The sequence below is a fragment of the Scyliorhinus torazame genome, chromosome 13 (assembly GCF_047496885.1).
Source record: "Scyliorhinus torazame isolate Kashiwa2021f chromosome 13, sScyTor2.1, whole genome shotgun sequence".
In the NCBI taxonomy this organism is placed as follows: Eukaryota; Metazoa; Chordata; class Chondrichthyes; order Carcharhiniformes; family Scyliorhinidae; genus Scyliorhinus; species Scyliorhinus torazame.
Window position 1 is genome coordinate 88,774,182 of NC_092719.1, and position 22,854 is coordinate 88,797,035.

The 22,854-nt window shown below is 47.9% G+C and overlaps 1 protein-coding gene across 1 annotated transcript in view; it reads left to right on the forward strand.

Moving 5' to 3' along the window:
* The window catches only part of LOC140388180 (dynein axonemal heavy chain 3-like), a 1,528,048-nt gene that overhangs the window by 897,966 nt on the left and 607,228 nt on the right, over positions 1-22,854 (forward strand). The window contains exons 41-43 of the mRNA XM_072471941.1: positions 7,783-7,809; positions 17,578-17,816; positions 19,010-19,159. Coding sequence (XP_072328042.1) covers positions 7,783-7,809; positions 17,578-17,816; positions 19,010-19,159 — 416 coding nt within the window. The remainder of the gene's footprint in view (positions 1-7,782; positions 7,810-17,577; positions 17,817-19,009; positions 19,160-22,854) is intronic.

The window sequence follows — 22,854 nt, forward strand, 5'->3', positions numbered from 1 at the left end:
GAAAGTTAAAGTCACCCATGACAACTACCCTGAGACCTCCACACCTATCCATAATCTGTTTTGCAATTTCTTCCTCCACATCTCTATTACTATTTGGGGGCCCAGAGAAAACTCCTAACAATGTGACCGCTCCTTTCCTATTTCTAACTTCGGCCCATATTACCCCAGGAGGCAGATCCCCTTCAAACTGCCTTTCTGCAGCCGTTAAACTATCCTTGATTAACAATGCTACTCCTCCACTTCTTTTACCACCTTCCCTACTCTTACCGAAACATCTATACCCCGGAGCCTCCAACAGCCATTCCTGTCCCTGTTCTAAGCATGCCTCCGTAATGCCCACAACATCGTAGTCCCAAGTACCAATCCACACTCCAAGTTCATCTACCTTATTCCGGATGCTCCTTGCATTGAAGTAGACACACTTCAACCCACCTTTCTGTCTGCCGGTACACTCCTGCGACCTTAATACCGTCCTCAGTACCTCACTACTCTCAACACTGGCTTCTGGACTACACCTCGTTTTCCCAGCCCGCTGACAAATTAGTTTAAACCCCCCCCCCCCCCCCCCCCCCGAAGAGCCGTAGCAAATTTCCCTCCCAGGTGCTGCTCTGGTTCAGGTGCAAACCGTCGTGTCTGTACAGGTCCCACCTTCCCCAGAATGTGCTCCAATTATCCACGTACCTGAAACCCTCCCTCCTACACCATCCCTGCAGCCACGTGTTTATCTGCACTCTCTCCCTGTTCCTCACCTCACTAGCATGTGGCACCGGCAACAAACCAGAGATGACAACATGGTTTGTCCTGGCTCTCAGCTTCCACCCTAGCTCCCTAAATTCCTGTTTTAAATCCTCGGCCCTTCTCTTACCTATGTCGTTGGTACCGATGTGTACCATGACTTGTAACTGCTTCCCCTCCTCTTTATGGATTCTGAAAACACGGTCCGAGACATCACGGACCCTGGCACCCGGGAGGCAACATACCATCCGTGAGTCTCTTTCGCTGCCAGAGAACCATCTATCTGTCCCTCTAACTATCGAGTCCCCAATAACTATTGCTCTCCTGCTCTCCCTCCTTCCCTTCTGAGGAAGGGACTCAATGCTGGAGATCTGTTCACCTTGGCTTACCCCTGGTAGGTCGTCCCCCTCAACAGTATCCAAAGCGGTATACTTGTTACTGAGGGGAACGACCACAGAGGATCCCTGCACTGACTGCTTCCTCCCAGCCCCTCTCACCGTCACCCATCTATCTTGATTCTTCGGAGTAACTACATCCCTGAAGCTACTATCTATGACCACCTCTGCCTCCCGAATGATCCAAAGTTAATCCAGCTCCAGTTCCCTAACGCGGTTTCTGAGGAGCTGGAGATGGGTGCACTTCCCACAGGTGAAATCAGCAGGGACGCTGACGGCGTCCCTCACCTCAAACATTCTGCAGGAGGTACATTGCACTGCCTTCCCTGCCATCCCCTCTAGATAAAAAAAGAAAACGAAAGAAAGAGCTTACCTGTTATTCACTCCATCCCTTAGGTTAAAGGAGGTGGAAGGGCGGGGGACACTACAAGTGTAGTGTCTAGGGTTTAGAAACTGCCCAACTTAAATACAGATAAAAATAATATACTAAACCAGAAACCATTGTGCCCCACACAATAGAACATAGAACATAGAACAATACAGCGCAGTACAGGCCCTTCGGCCCACGATGTTGCACCGAAACAAAAGCCATCTAACCTACACTATGCCATTATCATCCATATGTTTATCCAATAAACTTTTAAATGCCCTCAATGTTGGCGAGTTCACTACTGTAGCAGGTAGGGCATTCCACGGCCTCACTACTCTTTGCGTAAAGAACCTACCTCTGACCTCTGTCCTATATCTATTACCCCTCAGTTTAAAGCTATGTCCCCTCGTGCCAGCCATATCCATCCGCGGGAGAAGGCTCTCACTGTCCACTCTATCTAACCCTCTGATCATTTTGTATGCCTCTATTAAGTCTCCTCTTAACCTTCTTCTCTCCAACGAAAACAACCTCAAGTCCATCAGCCTTTCCTCATAAGATTTTCCCTCCATACCAGGCAACATCCTGGTAAATCTCCTCTGCACCCGCTCCAAAGCCTCCACGTCCTTCCTATAATGCGGTGACCAGAACTGTACGCAATACTCCAAATGCGGCCGTACCAGAGTTCTGTACAGCTGCAACATGACCTCCTGACTCCGGAACTCAATCCCTCTACCAATAAAGGCCAACACTCCATAGGTCTTCTTCACAACCCTATCAACCTGGGTGGCAACTTTCAGGGATCTATGTACATGGACACCTAGATCCCTCTGCTCATCCACACTTTCAAGAACTTTACCATTAGCCAAATATTCTGCATTCCTGTTAATCCTTCCAAAGTGAATCACCTCACACTTCTCTACATTAAACTCCATTTGCCACCTCTCAGCCCAGCTCTGCAGCTTATCTATATCCCTCTGTAACCTGCTACATCCTTCCACACTATCGACAACACCACCGACTTTAGTATCGTCTGCAAATTTACTCACCCACCCTTCTGCGCCTTCCTCTAGGTCATTGATAAAAATGACAAACAGCAACGGCCCCAGAACAGATCCTTGTGGTACTCCACTTGTGACTGTACTCCATTCTGAACATTTCCCATCAACCACCACCCTCTGTCTTTCAGCTAGCCAATTTCTGATCCACATCTCTAAATCACCCTCAATCCCCAGCCTCCGTATTTTTTGCAATAGCCTACCGTGGGGAACCTTATCAAACGCTTTGCTGAAATCCATATACACCACATCAACTGCTCTACCCTCGTCTACCTGTTCAGTCACCTTCTCAAAGAACTCAATAAGGTTTGTGAGGCATGACCTACCCTTCACAAAGCCATGCTGACTATCCCTGATCATATTACTCCTATCTAGATGATTATAAATCTTGTCTCTTATAATCCCCTCCAAGACTTTACCCACTACAGACGTGAGGCTCACCGGTCTATAGTTGCCGGGGTTGTCTCTGCTCCCCTTTTTGAACAAAGGGACCACATTTGCTGTCCTCCAGTCCTCTGGCACTATTCCTGTAGCCAATGATGACATAAAAATCAAAGCCAAAGGTCCAGCAATCTCTTCCCTGGCCTCCCAGAGAATCCTAGGATAAATCCCATCAGGTCCCGGGGACTTATCTATTTTCAGCCTGTCCAGAATTGCCAACACCTCTTCCCTACGTACCTCAATGCCATCTATTCTATTAGCCTGGGGCTCAGCATTCTCCTCCACAACATTATCTTTTTCCTGAGTGAATACTGACGAAAAATATTCATTTAGTATCTCGCCTATCTCTTCAGACTCCACACACAATTTCCCATCCCTGTCCTTGACTGGTCCTACTCTTTCCCTAGTCATTCGCTTATTCCTGACATACCTATAGAAAGCTTTTGGGTTTTCCTTGATCCTTCCTGCCAAATACTTCTCATGTCCCCTCCTTGCTCGTCTTAGCTCTCTCTTTAGATCCTTCCTCGCTACCTTGTAACTATCCATCGCCCCAACCGAAACTTCACACTTCATCTTCACATAGGCCTCCTTCTTCCTCTTAACATGAGATTCCACTTCCTTGGTAAACCACGGTTCCCTCGCACGACGCCTTCCTCCCTGTCTGACCGGTACATACTTATCAAGAACACGCAGTAGCTGATCCTTGAACAAGCCCCACTTATCCAGTGTGCCCAACACTTGCAGCCTACTTCTCTACCTTATCCCCCCCAAGTCACGTCTAATGGCATCATAATTGCCCTTCCCCCAGCTATAACTCTTGCCCTGCGGTGTATACTTATCCCTTTCCATCATTAACGTAAACGTCACCGAATTGTGGTCACTGTCCCCAAAGTGCTCTCCTACCTCCAAATCCAACACCTGGCCTGGTTCATTACCCAAAACCAAATCCAACGTGGCCTCGCCTCTTGTTGGCCTGTCAACATATTGTTTCAGGAAACCCTCCTGCACACACTGTACAAAAAACGACCCATCTATTGTACTCAAACTATATCTTTTCCAGTCAATATTTGGAAAGTTAAAGTCTCCCATAATAACTACCCTGTTACTTTCGCTCATATCCAGAATCATCTTCGCCATCCTTTCCTCTACATCCCTAGAACTATTAGGAGGCCTATAAAAAACTCCCAACAGGGTGACCTCTCCTTTCCTGTTTCTAACTTCAGCCCATACTACCTCGGAAGAAGAGTCCCCATCTAGCATCCTCTCCGCCACCGTAATGCTGCTCTTGACTAGCAGCGCCACACCTCCCCCTCTTTTGCCTCCTTCTCTGAGCTTACTAAAACACCTAAACCCCGGAACCTGCAACATCCATTCCTGTCCCTGCTCTACCCATGTCTCCGAAATGGCCACAACATCGAAGTCCCAGGTACCAACCCATGCTGCCAGTTCCCCTACCTTGTTTCGTATACTCCTGGCATTAAAGTAGACACACTTCAAACCACCTACCTGAACACTGGCCCCCTCCTGCGACGTCAAATCTGTGCTCCTGACCTCTACACTCTCATTCTCCCTTACCCTAAAACTACAATCCAGGTTCCCATGCCCCTGCTGCATTAGTTTAAACCCCCCCAAAGAGCACTAACAAATCTCCCCCCCAGGATATTTGTGCCCCTCAGGTTCAGATGTAGACCATCCTGTCTGTCGAGGTCCCACCTTCCCCAGAAAGAGCCCCAGTTATCCAAAAATCTGAATCCCTCCCGCCTGCACCATCCCTGTAGCCACGTGTTTAAATGCTCTCTCTCCCTATTCCTCATCTCACTATCATCTGGCACGGGCAACAACCCAGAGATAACAACTCTGTTTGTTCTAGTTCTGAGCTTCCATCCTAGCTCCCTGAAAGCCTGCCTGACATCCTTGTCCCCTTTCCTACCTATGTCGTTAGTGCCAATGTGGACCACGACTTGGGGCTGCTCCCCCTCCCCCCTAAGGACCCGGAAAACACGATCCGAGACATCACGTACCCTTGCACCTGGGAGGCAACATACCAAACGTGAGTCTCTCACGCTCCCACAAAATCTCCTATCTGTGCCCCTGACTATAGAGTCCCCAATTACTAATGCTCTGCTCCTCTCCCGCCTTCCCTTCTGAGCAACAGGGACAGACTCCGTGCCAGAGGCCCGTACCCCATGGCTTACCCCTGGTAAGTCCCCCCCCCCACAAGTATCCAAAGCGGTATACTTGTTTCTCAGGGGAACGACCGCAGGGGATCCCTGCACTGACTGCTTTTTCCCAGTCCCTCTTACAGTTACCCACCTATCTCCAACCTTTGGTGTAACTAATTCCCTGAAGCTGCTATCTATGACCCCTTCTGCCTCCCGAATGATCCGAAGTTCTTCCAACTCCAGCTCCAGTTCCCTAACTCGGTCTTCGAGGAGCTGGAGATGGCAGCACTTCCTGCAGGTAAAATCAGCAGGGACACTAACTGCATCCCTCACCTCAAACATCCTGCAGGAGGAACATTGCACTCCCTTCCCTGCCATTCCTCTAACTTTCTACCAAGATCTGGCTAACAACTAAATTAAATTTTTATAAAAAATAATAATATAATAAAATATGGTACTTACCTCAGACCAATGGGTTTTATTATTAGGTTAGAGGAGGAGGGTGGGTGGGAGACACTACACGTGTAGTGTCTCGGGTTTCCTCTCCACCAGAATTTATTGGTGAGGGTCTTCCCAGACGTCCGCGGGTCGACTTCCTGTTCCCGCCTAAAAAACTAATTCAAAAAAAACATTCTCAGCTCCTGCTGAAATTGACTAACCAGCCAGCTCCACTCCCGCCGAAATCGACTGGCCTGCCCCTGCAAAGACAAGTGCTTTTAAAGGTTGACTTACCTCCCAGCAACCTCCTTCCGCAATGCTCCCGCTGAAACTGACTCACCAGCTGTTCTCACGCCGAAATCGACTGGCCTGCCCCTGCAAAGACAAGTGCTTTTAAAGGTTGACTTACCTCCCAGCAACCTCCTTCCGCAATGCTCCCGCTGAAACTGACTCACCAGCTGTTCTCACGCCGAAATTGACAAGAACAGCAATCAGCTGTTATGGGCCTGTGCAAACAATTTAAATCTTTGCTACTTACCCAGCAGTCACTCTGTCCTCACTCCGCCCGGATTCACCTGGAAACTCCCAACAGTAGGTTTTTGAAAAAATGTACTCCCCTTCTCAGCAAGCGCTCACTCAGCAACCATTGCGCCCCACACAATAACACCTCAGGGAAAAGAAAAACTACTTACCAGTCACCAGGTACTTACCTGCAGGCTGTGATGTCACGGTTCAACTTCTTTCTACTTCTACCTGCCCTCAAGTCTCCCTCTTGGTCTATACTCGGCTGGGATCCTTACAGTGATTGTCTTTTTTTTTGGTTCGAGGAGGAAGTAGGGAGGGAATCACTGAAGAAGTGTTTCGGGTTTAACTGTCACTTGACAACAGCTCCTCCACAAACCACCTTCAAGATACGGTGACCGCAATGCACTGATGCAAATTTTCCCCGCAACAACCAATCAGCAACTCCGCTCTACTGCCCTCTGCTGGATGCTTGCCTTTACTTGAACACCTAGGGTGTCTTGCTCAGGTACACTTTCCAGATGCAGTGACCGCAATGCACTGATGCAAATTTTCCCCGCACAGCCAATCAGCAGCTCCACTCTACTGCCCTCTGCTGGATGAACTCAGTATAAACTCAGTTTAAACTCAGAGGTTAACATTTAACTGAAAAGGGGGTTGCAAAACAGCCAACAGAGAGGAAATGGGTTAAAACCTCTGATCGATTTACCTTCATCAAATCAACCAGCAGCAGAAACTCAATCACATAATTTTTCACTTTCTCAACCCCAAAGGTTCCTGCTCCTTGTGAAGGAAGTTATTTTTCTGGAATTGAGAATAAATATGATACATAGATGAATCAAACTATTACAAGAATCTTTGCATTTGTTTCATTTCACTATATTGTTAGTAATCTTATTATCATTCAATTCTTTCTTGCATATTGATGTGACAATTACACCAATTGTTTATGGTAAAGTTCACTGCAATCCCTAATAACCAATTCTGAGAGAGAATTGTGTTGATTTATAAATAACATAGGCTTGTTATTATAATAGAACAGTACGAAGTCTTACAACACCAGGTTAAAGTCCAACAGGTTTGTTTCGATGTCACTAGCTTTCGGAGCGCTGCTCCTTCCTCAAGTGAATGAAGAGGTCTGTTCCAGAAACACATATATAGACAAATTCAAAGATGCCAAACAATGCTAGGAATGCTAGGCCTCAACCGGGACCTGGGATTCATGTCACATTACATTCATCCCCCACCATCTGGCCTGCAAAATCCTACCAACTGTCCTGGCTTGAGACAATTCACACCTCTTTAACCTGGGGTTACCCCATCTCTGGATCTGTAAAGATTTAATCACCTGCTAATGCTCGCATTCCTAGCATTGTTTGGCATCTTTGAATTTGTCGATATATGTGTTTCTGGAACAGACCTCTGCATTCACCTGAGGAAGGAGCAGCGCTCCGAAAGCTAGTGACATCGAAACAAACCTGTTGGACTTTAACCTGGTGTTGTGAGACTTCGTACTGTGCTCACCCCAGTCCAACGCCGGCATCTCCACATTATGATAATAGAGACAGAGGAGTGATTTTAATGTTCCTGTGTGTTTTTTCCTGTTTCACTGTTGCGGATGGATGTCGCTGGGTGTATGCTGCACTCACACTGTACTTGGACAGGCTGACGGAGAATACTTTCACTTACGGGTATGTAAAACATCCGTGAGCCAGCCTTCATATCGTCCTCATCTGGACTGTATTTTAGTCAATGCTCCTTAACTGATTATTAAACGCCTACGTAATAGAGAGCAAATGTTGAGCCCTCCGATCTAATATGTTCTTTCCTTGAATGCCAAGAGCCTCCACTGAAATAAGAAACTGCACAAGTTCTAATATTAAATCAGTTCTCAGTGTGAAAAATTATTTTGGAACTCCAGGACTCTTGAGGTACTCCATCAAAGCAAATCACGGAGTCATACCTCAGTCACCTTTCGTCAGTATTCCAATTTTAAGTGGCTTGGGGCAGGAGATTTGAAAATGAAATCTAACCATTTTCTGGCAATCTCCTATCAGAATGTATATTTTTTAAAATTGTGATTTGCTTAAAGCTTTGGGATTGCAGGAGAATAAAATGAGAAGTGTGAAAATGATTTGAATGAAGTTGCTGCAATGAGGTTCAGTAAAAGTTTGGTTCGGGCATTGACACAGACGGTTATTAATTATAAACCTCAAGAATCATAACCTTCATTGCAGCTCTATGTGAGGCCATAGAGGGGTTTGGTGAGGATTTTAAAATGAGATGTAGCTTGACCAGGAGCCAATGTATGTGAGTGAGCACAGCGGCGATCAGGGAACTGACTTGCTGTATGTCTGGACATGGCAGCAGGGTTTTGGAAAACCTCAGATGTATAGAGGGAGAGACCATTCAGCACATTGTGTTGCTGCTAACTCCCAGAAGGAGCAATTGAACTGCTGCCAAATCCTGACTTTTCCCGATCCCTGCATATCCTTCTTTTTCAGATGATAATCTAATTCCCTCATGAATGCCTCGATTGACCCTGCCTCCACCACACTCTCAGGCAGTGCATTCCAGATCCTAACCACTCGCGCAAGGAAAATGTTTTCCTCCTGTTGCCGTTCCTTCTTTTACCAATTACCTTAAATCTGTGCCCTCTGATTCTTGATCCTTCCACCAATGCGAAGAAATCAACTTACTCTTCTCTTAGAAAAATTCTTCAATCTCTCAACATGACTGAAGTTCCTTATCCCAGGGACCATTCTCGTGAATCTTTTTTGTGTCCTTTTCTAATGCCTTCATATTTTTCCTTAAGTATGGCAGCCAAAACTGGGTGTAACATTCCAGATGAGGCTGAGCCAGTGTTTTCGACAAGTTTAACCTAACCTCCTTGCTCTATGTCCCCTGTCAATAAAGTCCATTATACTGTATTCTTTAATAACCGCACCATCAACTTGACCGGTCACCTTCAATAAGAAGACTTGTATTTTGTATCCATGATCATCGAATGCCTCAAAATGCTTCAGTCAATGAAGTACTTTGGAAGTGTAGTCAGTGTTGTAAAGTAGCAAATGCGGCAAACAATGTGTGAACAGCAAGATCCCATGAACAACAGTGTGAAAATTTCATGATAAACTGCTTTTGTTAACTGCATGATGTTAATCGAGGGATAAACATTGGCCAGGCCACCAGGGCAATCTCATCTGTGTTTTTTAAAAATATTGCCATAAGATCCCTAACATCCACCAGAGAGGGCTTAACAGCTGATCTGAAAGATGACACCTGTGACAGTGCAGCAGTCCCTCAATACTGCACTAGTATGTCAGTGTTGATTTTTGTGCACAAGAGTGGCACTTGACCCCAGAACCTTCTGAGGTGAGACCAACTGAATAGCAGCCAACAGATGAAGGTGCAGTATTACTGCTGAATATGTTACTCCTCACTCCATGGTTTTTACATTTTTAATGGTGAATACCCATGAACTATCCCTGGGTGTGTGCAACATTCATAATACGTCAGTACTAACCCTAGGCTATGTGCAGTATTAAAGCTGGGACCTGGGCTGTGTGGAATATTAACCTGAATACCATATTCTAATCCACAAATCCAGTAATAACATCTAGAACTGAAGTCTAAACTTTACAAACTCCAGAAACTTTTATTTACAGAGATAGACATGACTAGCATGTACCTCCAAACCCAACAAGAACAGTTTTAGAACATAGAACATTACAGCGCAGTACAGGCCCTTCGGCCTTCGATGCTGCGCCGACCTGTGAAACCACTCTAAAGCCCATCTACACTATTCCCTTATCGTCCATATGTCTATCCAATGACCATTTGAATACCCTTAGTGTTGGCGAGTCCACTACTGTTGCAGGCAGGACATTCCACACCTTTACGACTCTCTGAGTAAAGAACCTACCTTTGACATCTGTCCTATATCTATCTCCCCTCAATTTAAACCTAATTCCCCTCGTGCAAGACATCACCATCCGAGGAAAAAGGCTCTCACTGTCCACCCTATCCAATCCTCTGATCATCTTGTATGCCTCAATTAAGTCACCTCTTAACCTTCTTCTCTCTAACGAATACAGCCTCAAGTCCCTCAGCCTTTCCTCATAAGATCTTCCCTCCATACCAGGCAACATTCTGGTAAATCTCCTCTGCACCCTTTCCAATGCTTCCACATCCTTCCTGTAATGCGGCGACCAGAATTGCACGCAATACTCCAAATGCGGCCACACCAGAGTTTTGTACAGCTGCAACATGACCTCATGGCTCCGAAACTCAATCCCTCTACCAATAAAAGCTAACACACCGCACACCTTCTTACCAACCCTCTCAACCTGGGTGGCAACTTTCAGGAATCTATGTACATGGACACCGAGATCTCTCTGCTCATCCACACTGCCAAGAATCTTACCATTAGCCCAGTACTCTGTCTTCCTGTTATTCCTTCCAAAATGAATCACCTCACACTTTTCTGCATTAAACTCCATTTGCCACCTCTCAGCCCAGCGCTGCAGCTTATCTATGTCCCTCTGTAACTTGTAACATCCTTCCGCACTGTCCACAACTCCACCGACTTTAGTGTCATCTGCACATTTACTCACCCATCCTTCTGCGCACTCCTCCAGGTCATTTATAAAAATGACAAACAGCAGTGGCCCCAAAACAGATCCTTGTGGTACACCACTAGTAACTGGACTCCAGTCAGAACATTTCCCATCAACCACCACCCCTTTGTCTTCTTCCAGCGAGCCTATTTCTGATCCAAACTGCTAAATCACCCTGAATCCCATGCCTCTGTATTTTCTGCAGTAGCCTACCGTGGGGAACCTTATCAAATGCTTTACTGAAATCCATATACACCACATCAACTGCTTTACCCTCATCCACCTGTTTGGTCACCTTCTCAAAGAACTCAATAAGGTTTGTGAGGCATGACCTACCCTTCACAAAACCGTGTTGACTATCTAATCAAATTATTCCTTTCCAGATGATTATACATCCTATCTCTTATAAACCTTTCCAAGATTTTGCCCACAACAGAAGTAAGGCTCACTGGTCTATAGTTACCGGGTTGTCTCTACTCCCCTTCTTGAACAAGGGGACAACATTTGCTATCCTCCAGTCTTCTGGCACTATTCCTGTAGACAATGACAACATAAAGATCAAAGCCAAAGGCTCAGCAATCTCCTCCCTAGCTTCACAGAGAATCCTAGGATAAATCCCATCTGGCCCAGAGGACTTAACTATTTTCACACTTTCCAGAATTGCTAACACCTCCTCCTTATGAACCTCAAGCCCTTCTAGTCTAGTAGCCTGAATCTCAGTATTCTCCTCGACAACATTGTCTTTTTCCTGTGTGAATACTGATGAAAAATATTCATTTAGCACCTCTCCTGTCTCCACGGACTCCAAGCACAACTTCCCACTACTGTCCTTGACTGGCCCTACTCTTACCCTAGTCATTTGTTTATTCCTGACATATCTATAGGAAGCTTTAGGGTTATCCTTGATCCTACCTGCCAAAGACTACACATGTCCCCTCCTGGCTCTTCATAGCTCTCTCTTGAGGTCCTTCCTAGCTAACTTGTAACTCTCGAGCTCCCTAACTGAACCTTCATGTCTCATCTTTACATAAGCCTCCTTCTTCCTCTTGACAAGTGTTTCGACACGTAAAGCACGGTTCCCTTGCTCGACCACTTCCTCTCTGCCTGACAGGTACATACGTATCAAGGACACGCAGTAGCTGTTCCTTGAACAAGCTCCACATTTCCATTGTGCCCATCCCCTGCAGTTTTCCTCTCCATCTGATGCATCCTAAGTCTTGCCTCATTGCATCATAATTGCCTTTCCCCCAGATATAGCTCTTGCCCTGCGGTATATACCTATCCCTTTCCATCACTAAAGTAAACGTAATCGAATTGTGGTCACTATCACCAAACTGCTCACCTGCCTCCAAATCTAACACCTGTCCTGGTTCATTACCCAGTACCAAATCCAATATGGCCTCGCCTCTCGTTGGTCTATCTACATGCACTGTGTCTGGAAACCCTTCTGCACACATTGGACAATTTGATCTGCTGTAATATACAAGAGGACTCGTGAATCCCTATTTAATACCTGCCCGCCTGAAAAACATTAAATAGTTCATTAACATTCCACACGGCTAACCCTGAGCTGTGAAACTTATATTTCACTGCACCCAGCCTGCCTCTTAATTGGTTCCAATGAAAATACTTTAAGGTGGTGTCAGTTAAAGACGCTATTTTACAGTCTGACGAGGTTATACTTGCTACTTTTGGAAGTATTTTCAGCCACCCAGTCAGAGTAATGGAGACTTGGAGGTATTTCAGGCACAGAAGGAGGCCGTTTGGCCTATCAGGTCCATGCTAGCCCTCGGTAGAACAATTAGTCGGTGAGTCCCATTTCCTACAGTTTCCCCATCATACTGTAAGCTTATTTTCATTAAGTAACCATATCTTGGGGAACACCAATGCACACCATCCACCAGTCTCACCTGTTTTCTGTTCTTAGGTTACTTTTTTAATCTAATCTGACAATGGTCTCCCTATTCTATGAGCCTTAATTTTGTTAAGCAGCCTTTTATGTGGTACTTTGTCAAACCTTAAAATCCATAGAGACAACCTCCACTGCATTCCCTTCATCAACCTCCTCTGTTACGTCAAAGAATGTAATTAAACCAGTCAAGCACAAACTGCCTTTTGCAAATCCGCACTAGCACGGCGGTTAGAACTGTTGCTTCACAGCGCCAGGGTCCCAGTTTCGATTCCAGCTTGGGTCAGTGTCTGTGCGGACTCTGCACGTTCTCTCCATGTCTGCATGGGTTTCCTCTGGGTGCTCTGGTTTCCTCCCACAAGTCCCGAAAGACATGCTTGTTCGGCAATTTGGACATTCTGAATTCTCCCTCCGTGTACCCATACAGGCGCCGGAATGTGGCGACTAGGGGTTTTTCACAGTAAATTCATTGCAGTGTTAATGTAAGCCTACTTGTGACAATAAAGATTGTTATATTATGTTAACTGAAAACTATCCAAGTGCCTGTTGATATTTTCCCTGATTACTGTTTCTAAAGCTTCACCCATTACTGATGTTAAATTAATTGACCTGTAGAGAAAATACTGGTCAAGGAAGTTCTCTGCAACACGTTTCATAGGTTTCTCCCCATCCTTAACCTTTACTCTACAATTGGCTGGAATTTTCTTCCTGTTTGGATTCTCTTTTCCTGCTGGCACCGCACCTCCACCCACGGGTTACCCAGCGGCGTGGGGTGGCTTCCATGGGAAATCCCATTGACAAGCGGTGGGAAAAGAGAATTCCGCTGCCAACGAATGTTGCGCTGCCAAGAAACATGCAGCTTGGGCCGGTTTACTGGAGAATACAGCCCCTGGTCTCAGTCAATATTTGGGTAACTATCACCATTCTGTAATTCCCTGTGATTTTCCTGCAGATTGCTCCACTCTCTCTCACAATATGAAGATGTATAGAATACACCCAGGAGCAGTATTAAAACTTCTTGACCACGATCTAGCAGACACATTAACCACTGTTGCAAATCCCGTAATGGCCACAAAATCTCTCGAGCAGCCAAAACAGAACATGGGCTAGCGAGATCTCAGCTTGAGATCTTCCCGCCCATCTGATTTCCATATATTTTAATAAATAACATGTACTTACCGGCCTTGACACTCGAACGTCCGCCCACACCTTACCCTCCCACACAATCGGCTTGACATCACGCCGGCGGGAATCACTACTGATTTTCAAAAATGAAAACCAGTCATGATGACTACGCCGAGAGCACGGAGTTAAGTATAGCTCTCAGGAGGTGAGGGACATTGCAGGGCATTGCCCCCTGAGGGAAGAGGGCCTGATGCTTGTGGAAGGGTCCCGATTTCCATTTCCTTTTATTTAAGTCGGAGATCGAGGCACCCTTTCTGGGATTTAGATCCCATCCCTCCAGCAGACGGAGAAGCCGGTTGTGAAACCTGTGAGCTCCACACCGGTTTTCCCACCTGAGCCAACACTGCATTTTTTGGGGAGGATTCCCCTCCTTGTTATTCTTTTCTTTTTAGAAATGTTTTTATTGAGGATTTTTAAGTTATACAAATCAAAGGCAATTGGGAACATACATTGAAAACAACAGAAAAGAAAAAGAAAAAACAAAAATATATAAATACATCGGCTGTATTTTGTTATTTACATTAGTTGCAGCTTCTTGTTCTGCGTTCTCCAGTAGGTGCCCAACCGGGTCCCCAGCCTTCCTCTCCCCCTTTTCTTCTTGATCCCCCTCCCCTTCTAATCATCTGGCGTGCCTTCTTCCCTCTTCAGCTCCTATACCTTGTTCCTGTTTGGTTGGCGTGGTACCGTATATTTTGTTGTTTGCTGAGCCTGGTTGGGCTCCATGTTTCTTTGTTCCCTCCCCTCGCCTTTTATTGGCATTTGTTGATTCGTAGATGTGTTGTGGCTTTCAGCTCCCTCTGGTTTACTGGCTGTTGGCTGCAACTAGGTCTTGGAACAACTGAGTGAACGGCTCCCACATTTTGTGGAAGCCTTCTTCCGACCCGTGCAGACTGGAGAAAATCAAATTCACCACCCCTTGGGCGGGATTCTCCAACCCTCCGCTACCGGAGAATCGTCGGCAGGCGCGTGATCGACACGGCGCCGGTCGGAGGCCGTTGAAAGTGCCCCCCGGGGCTAATCTCCGCGCTCGACGGGCCGAGTGCCTGCCGAGTCCCACCGGTGTGGTTCACATGTGGTCCCACCCGGCGGGACCTTGGCGTTCTGGCTCTGGGGGCCGTCCTGGTGGGGGGCTCCGACTCCGGAGGGGGGCATCGACGGTGGTCAGGCCCGCGATCGGTGGCTACCGATCGGTGGGCGCGCTCATTCTGGGATGGGGGGCCTATGTTTCTCCGCACCAGGTCACTGTAAGGCGCTGCCATGTTGCGCAGGGGCCTGCGCAAAGACGGCCGCTGCGTGCATGTGCGGACCTGTGGTCTGTAGAGCAGGGCCCCGGCGGCAGCCAGAGCTGCGGGACGCACACCGGGGTCCTGCTGGCCCCCTTGAGGACGGGGAATCACCCTGGACTTTCTAGGACAAAGTCCGGAGTGATTCCCGCCCTTTTTCCGACGGGCGTGAGGACCTAGTCCCCAGAAGGGAGAATCCCGCCCCTTGTATTTCACCTCTCAGTGCTCAGCGACAGCTCCTTGCTGTCATAGAACATAGAACATAGAACGATACAGCGCAGTACAGGCCCTTCGGCCCATGATGTTGCACCGAAACAAAAGCCATCTAGCCTACACTATGCCATTATCATCCATATGCTTATCCAATAAACTTTTAAATGCCCTCAATGTTGGCGAGTTCACTACTGTTGCAGGTACGGCATTCCACGGCCTCACCACTCTTTGCGTAAAGAACCTACCTCTGACCTCTGTCCTATATCTATTACCCCTCAGTTTAAAGCTATGTCCCCTCGTGCCAGCCATTTCCATCCGCGGGAGAAGGCTCTCACTGTCCACCCTATCTAACCCCCTGATCATTTTGTATGCCTCTATTAAGTCTCCTCTTAACCTTCTTCTCTCCAACGAAAACAACCTCAAGTCCATCAGCCTTTCCTCATAAGATTTTCCCTCCATACCAGGCAACATCCTGGTAAATCTCCTCTGCACCCGCTCCAAAGCCTCCACGTCCTTCCTATAAGGCGGTGACCAGAACTGTACGCAATACTCCAAATGCGTCCATACCAGAGTTTTGTACAGCTGCAACATGACCTCCTGACTCCAGAACTCAATCCCTCTACCAATAAAGGCCAACACTCCATAGGCCTTCTTCACAACCCTATCAACCTGGGTGGCAACTTTCAGGGATCTATGTACATGGACGCCTAGATCCCTCTGCTCATCCACACTTCCAAGAACTTTACCATTAGCCAAATATTCCACATTCCTGTTATTCCTTCCAAAGTGAATCACCTCACACTTCTCTACATTAAACTCCATTTGCCACCTCTCAGCCCAGCTCTGCAGCTTATCTATGTCCCTCTGTAACCTGCTACATCCTGCCACACTGTCGACAACACCACCGACTTTAGTGTCGTCTGCAAATTTACTCACCCACCCTTCTGCGCCTTCCTCTAGGTCATTGATAAAAATGACAAACAGCAACGGCCCCAGAACAGATCCTTGTGGTACGCCACTTGTAACTGAACTCCATTCTGAACATTTCCCATCAACCACCACCCTCTGTCTTCTTTCAGCTAGCCAATTTCTGATCCACATCTCTAAATCACCCTCAATCCCCAGCCTCCGTATTTTCTGCAATAGCCTATCGTGGGGAATCTTATCAAACGCTTTACTGAAATCCATATACACCACATCAACTGCTCTACCCTCATCTACCTGTTCAGTCACCTTCTCAAAGAACTCGATAAGGTTTGTGAGGCATGACCTACCCTTCACAAAGCCATGCTGACTATCCCTGATCATATTATTCCTATCTAGATGATTATAAATCTTGTCTCTTATAATCCCCTCCAAGACTTTACCCACTACAGACGTGAGGCTCGCCGGTCTATAGTTGCCGGGGTTGTCTCTGCTCCCCTTTTTGAACAAAGGGACCACATTTGCTATCCTCCAGTCCTCTGGCACTATTCCTGTAGCCAATGATGACATAAAAATCAAAGCCAAAGGTCCAGCAATCTCTTCCCTGGCCTCCCAGAGAATCCTAGGATAAATCCCATCAGGCCCCGGGGACATATCTATTTTCAGCCTGTCCAGAATTGCCAACACCTCTTCCCTACGTACCTCAAAGCCATCTATTCTATTAGCCTGGGGCTCAGCATTCTCCTCCACAACATTATCTTTTTCCTGAGTGAATACTGACGAAAAATATTCATTTAGTATCTCGCCTATCTCTTCAGACTCCACACACAACTTCCCATCCCTGTCCTTGACTGGTCCTACTCTTACCCTAGTCATTCGCTTATTCCTGACATACCTATAGAAAGCTTTTGGGTTTTCCTTGATCCTACCTGCCAAATACTTCTCATGTCCCCTCCTTGCTCGTCTTAGCTCTCTCTTTAGATCCTTCCTCACCTATGCTTTGGTTCTTTGGCAATGTAGCACTGACTCGATTGTCATGATAAACCCATCCTTCTAAATGCTTGACGTTGGCTGCTGTGTATGGAATCATGGTTATGCACCTTAAAATTTAACTATGAGGCCACTTGCCAAAGGCTAGATCTCTACCTAGGACAGTGAACGGGAGAGAGTTGGCAAGTCTGACTGGGATCATGTTAAATGTGTGACAGCCACACTAAACATACCAGTTGTCATCCTGTCAAACACCCAGGTCTACATCAGGCAGGTTTCAGTTTCTGTTCTTTCCTGTTTATTGATGTGAATCTAATGTTGCACTTTCCCCTGCAGCTCAATGACATCATTGTTAGCACCACGGAGACAGCAATGCAGATGTACTTTCTCGAGAAGTTGCTGCTGAAGGATAAGCCATTGCTGTTTGTAGGACCCACAGGCACCGGAAAGACAGCTATCACAACTAGTTTCCTGCGACATCTGCCTGCCGAAAAATACACCATCTGTCAGATCAACTTCTCAGCACAGACTTCAGCCAATCAAACCCAGGACATCATCCTAACACGACTTGAAAAGTACGGGAGCCTCATTAACCGGTCTGCTTTGATTAGGAATGAGATGTCATTTGAGTTTGAAAATCTAACCTGAGGGAATGATAGTTAGGGAGGAGCTCACACTTCAGTCAGGGGCTGCTTTGGAGCAAGAAAAATAAGTTATTTTCTTTGGACTTTGCTGTATTTTAATTTCTTCACTGCAAAAGCAAAGCTACCATTGGATGAAGAGGCAAATTCACAAATTATATACATGCCAACTTAGGTAACCAGCCTTTGAGCTTTGAAAAAGCTGACAGCTCTGAATTTAGATTAAGGATTAAGGTGAGAATGCTATGACTTTGGCTTGTTCTAAAAGAAGCTGCAGTTAAAACCCCATGTGAATCATAGAATTTACAGTGCAGAAGGAGGCCATTCAGCCCTTCGAGTCTGCACCGGCCCTTGGAAAGAGCACCCTACCTAAGGCTACACCTTCACCCTATCCCCCTAACCCAGTAACCCCACCTAACCTTTTTGGACACTAAGGGCAATTTTTTTTAGCGTGGCCAATCCACCTAACCTGCACATCTTTGGACTGTGAGAGGAAACCGGAGCACTCGGAGGAAACCCACTCAGACACGGCACAGACAGTGACCCAAGCCGGGAATCGAACCTGGGACCTTGGAGCTGTGCCGCAACTGTGCTAACCATTGTGCTACCGTGCCGTAAGGAAAGACCCAGGAAAGAGCAATAAGAGGAGATTCAAAAGTTCATGTCGAGTAAGATTGCATACTCTGATTGGGTGTATTCCTGGAGCTTTGAACGCATGACCTCCTGCCTCCAATTGCCCTGAACCCACTCTCCCAGTATTGGTTGCATTTACACCCTACCTAGGCCAAATATCTCGCCCTATCCCCGTAACCCCATCCAACCCTTGCCCCTTAGGAGCAATTTATCGTGGCCAATCCACTTAACCTGCACATCTTTGGACTGTGGGAGGAAACCAGAGCACCCGGAGGAACCCACGCAACACGGGGAGAAAGTGCAGACTGCATACAGTCACCCGAGGTCAGAATCAAACCCGGGTCACTGGCGCTGTGAGGTAGCACTGCTAACCACTGTGCCACCGTGTGAGAAAGAGGGAGTGAAATAGAGCGAGAGAGAGCTTCAATTTTGTGGGATGACTAATCGTCCAAATATAGAAAATAATTGACCATCTTCATCATTCTAATAAACAGGCGGAAAAAACCTACCTTTGGGAGCCAGCAAGAGAAAAGGGTTTGTATTTTTGTTGATGACCTCAATATGCCAGCAAAGGAGAAATATGGAGCCCAGCCTCCTGTTGAACTGCTCCGACAATGGATAGATCATGGCTACTGGTTTGACATGTGAGTTAATTGTTACTCTGTACCCTGAGAGAAAGAACTCAATCTTCCAGTTCACTGTCTTGAAGAATTGTTGCTTTGACTCCAAATCTCGATTCAGTTGTCTTAAGTGAGCAAAGATCCGGAGGTAAATTTTATTTAAGGTTCTGTAGTTTGTGTGGGTCGCAGAACAAGCAATGTAAGATCGTAAATCTCACTCTCGTAATTCTGACTTCTCTCAAGTAGATCCCATCAGTCAAGTTACAAGTGAGTTCGTTGTCAGGATAGAACATTGTTGACCAGTTAGTATGAGTTGAGGGACATTTTAAAACCAGCTTAAATCAGGTTTATTCCCACAGATGGTTATCATAGAAGCACTCTGGATCAACAAAACAACTCGAAAAATTTACAGAGCGATGTTTAAGTTAAATTGATTGTGTAATGGGATTGTGTAAGAAGTCCAGTGTATTAAATCTGGCAAATGTTTCATTTCAGCCAAGTTTAGTCCAACATTGAAGCAGCAATGAGACTCTAAAAGGGGCGTATGAATTTACAGTCTCAGGAACTATCATTATACACAGAATGGGTCTGTAGGTTTCTTAGATTGACTTACAAAGTAATAGGGATTATTCCATCCTACCTTGTGTTGTGCACGGCGCATCTCCAGCTATTCCCGGAGGATAGCGGGAGAGCCCCTAAATGGGTTCCGCACCAGGCCCATGGCACTAGTCACTTTATGGGTCACAACCTCTTTGGGTGTTAACCATATTTGCATATTTAAATGAGATATTAAACTAATCTCCAGGTTTCAGCCGGAGTTGCCCGGCTCCCGGGATTCTCTGCTCCGACCAGCACAGCATGAGGCCGGATCGAATCACTACTGCTCTCCATTAATGGAGGTCAGATGTGGTGACCAGGCCGGGGGGGGGGGGCAGGATTTAAAGGCCATTGGAGCCCCCAGGTGGGCAAGGCCAGGGCAACCTGCACCTTGGCAGTGCCAGTGTCAAGGGGCATTGCCAAAGGACAGTTCCTTAGATGGGGCACGGTCATGGGAGGGGGTGGTAGGCATGAAAGGGGATTGACGTGGGTAGGTGTGAAGGGGGATCTGATGTGGAGGCATGGAGGAGGTGGGAACTTGAAAGAGAGATGTGCCTTAAAGGGCAGGGTCTTCAGAGACCTCATGGCGTGTTGGTCACTTGAAGGGGACACATCTACCAGTGAAGGGGGTGGGGTGGATTGATGCTTGCGAGTGGCAGGGGTCTCTGCCGAGGAGTGGGGGGGGGGGGGGTAGGGGCTGTAGTGTTGTCTGGATATCAGGGTTCCGAAGAGCCGGCCAGGTGGCGTCTTGTGGTAAACCACTGTTACACCTGTATTAGGTGATGTAAGGTAGGACCTGTACTACAAGTTCGCCAGTAGTCCCTGCCTGCTGGCTCCGGCCAGTAGGCGGAGTATAAATATGCGTGTCCTCCATTCAGCAGCCATTTCACCAGCTGCTGTGGGAGGCCACACATCTTAGAGTAATAAAGCCTCAGTTGCATCCAACTCTAGTCTTTGTTCAATTGATCGTACATCAATTTATTGCTCTAAGATTTTCTAAAAGATGGATCCCTGTATCAAGCCAGATCGCCTGCAGCTGGATCCGCAATCAAGCGACGCCAAAAAGGACTTTAATCACTGGCCAGCTTGCTTCGAGGCGTATTTCAACTCAGCGACAACCCCTGTTCCGGAGGCTCAGAAGATACAGATCCTGTACTCAAGGTTGAGCTCCAACGTGTTTCCGTTGATCCAGGACGCCACGAACTACGCCAACGCCATGGCGCTTCTCAAAGAAAACTACGCACAGAAGACGAACACGCTCTTCACCAGGCACGTACTCACCACTCGCTCCCAACTCCTTGGTGAGTCCGTAGAAGACTTCTGGCGGGCCCTAATCCCACTTGTCCGGGACTTTGACTGTCAGGCCGTGACGGCCACTGAACATTCAAACCTCCTTATGCGGGACGTGTTCGTTACGGGGATTGGGTCGGACCTCATACGCCAAAGACTGTTAGAAGGGGCCACGCTCGACCAAGCTGAAACAAAGAAGCTGGCGCTCGCTATGACGGTCGCCTCACGCAACAGTCAGGCCTACCCCTCCCAGCCGCTCGGCCCACCCCTCCTATGCATCGTGGACCCCACAGTTGGCCGCCCCAGCGGGGGCCTTACCCAGCCAGTACGCCTGCACCACGTGCCAGCCCGCGCACCGTGGGGATCCCCTATGTTACTTCTGCAGCCAGCAGAAACACCCTCACCAACGCTGCCCGGCCCGCGCGGCCCTTTGCAAGGCTTGCGGCAAAAAGGGGCACTTCGCCGCAGTGTGCCAGGCCCGCGCAGTCGCCGCTATCGCCCCCACCCCCCTAGCCTACACACAATGGGCGCCGCCATCTTCATGTCCACGGACCATGCGCGGCCAGTGGGCACCACCATCTTCCCCCCCCTCAGTCCACGTGCGGCCCATGGGCACCGCCATCTTGTCCAACCCCCGCAACGTGCGGCCCATGGGCGCCGCCATTTTGTCCCCCGCAGGATCTTCAGCCGCCGCCATCTTGTCTCCCCCATGGGGCATGGACACCGACAGCATTCCAGGACCTGGGCCCCCCAGGCTCCCCATCATCCGACGACAGCGACGACCGATCACGACTCGCCTCAGTGACGATCGACCAGTCTCGTCCGCACAACCTGGCCAACGCATCGACCAGCGTGAAAATCAACGGGCACGTGACCTCTTGCCTGCTGGACTCTGGGTTCACCGAAAGCTGCATACACCCAGATACGGGAAGGCACTGCTCCCTCGCGGTACACCCCGCCAACCAAAGAATCTCCCTGGCCTCCGGATCCCATTCCGTCGCGATCCGGGGGCACTGTACGGTCACACTCACGGTCCAGGGCGTAGAATTCAGTGGCTTCCGCCTCTACGTCCTCCCTAAACTCTGCGCTGCTCTACTACTAGGCCTGGTCTTCCAGTGCAATCTGCAGAGCCTAACCCTCAAATTCGGCGGGCCCCTACCACCCCTCTCTGTGTGCAGCCTCGCGACCCTAAAGGTTGATTCGCCTTCTCTCTTCGCAAATCTAACCCCGGATTGCAAACCCGTTGCCACCAGGAGCAGACGGTACAGCACCCAGGACAGGACCTTCACAGGTCCGAGGTCCAACGGCTGCTTCGGGAAGACATCATCGAGGCCAGCAACAGCCCCTGGAGAGCCCAAGTAGTAGTCGTTAAAACTGGGGAGAAACACAGAATGGTCGTGGACTACAATCAGACCATGAATCGGTACACGCAGCTTGACGCGTAACCCCTCCCACGCATATCTGATAAGGTCAATCAGATTGCACACTACCGGGTCTTCTCAACGGTAGACCTCAAATCCGCCTACCACCAGCTCCCCATTCGTAAATCAGACCGTCTATACACCGCTTTCGAGGCGGACGGTCGTCTCTATCACTTCCTCAGGGTTCCCTTCGGTGTCACTAACGGTGTCTCAGTCTTCCAAAGGGAGATGGATCGAATGGTCGACCGGTACAGTTTGCGGGCGACCTTCCCATACCTAGACAACGTCACCATCTGCGGCCATGACCAGCAGGACCACGATGCCAACCATGCCAAATTTCTTCACACCGCCACTCTCCTCAACCTCACCTACAACAAGGAGAAGTGCGTGTTTTGCACGACCCGCTGAGCC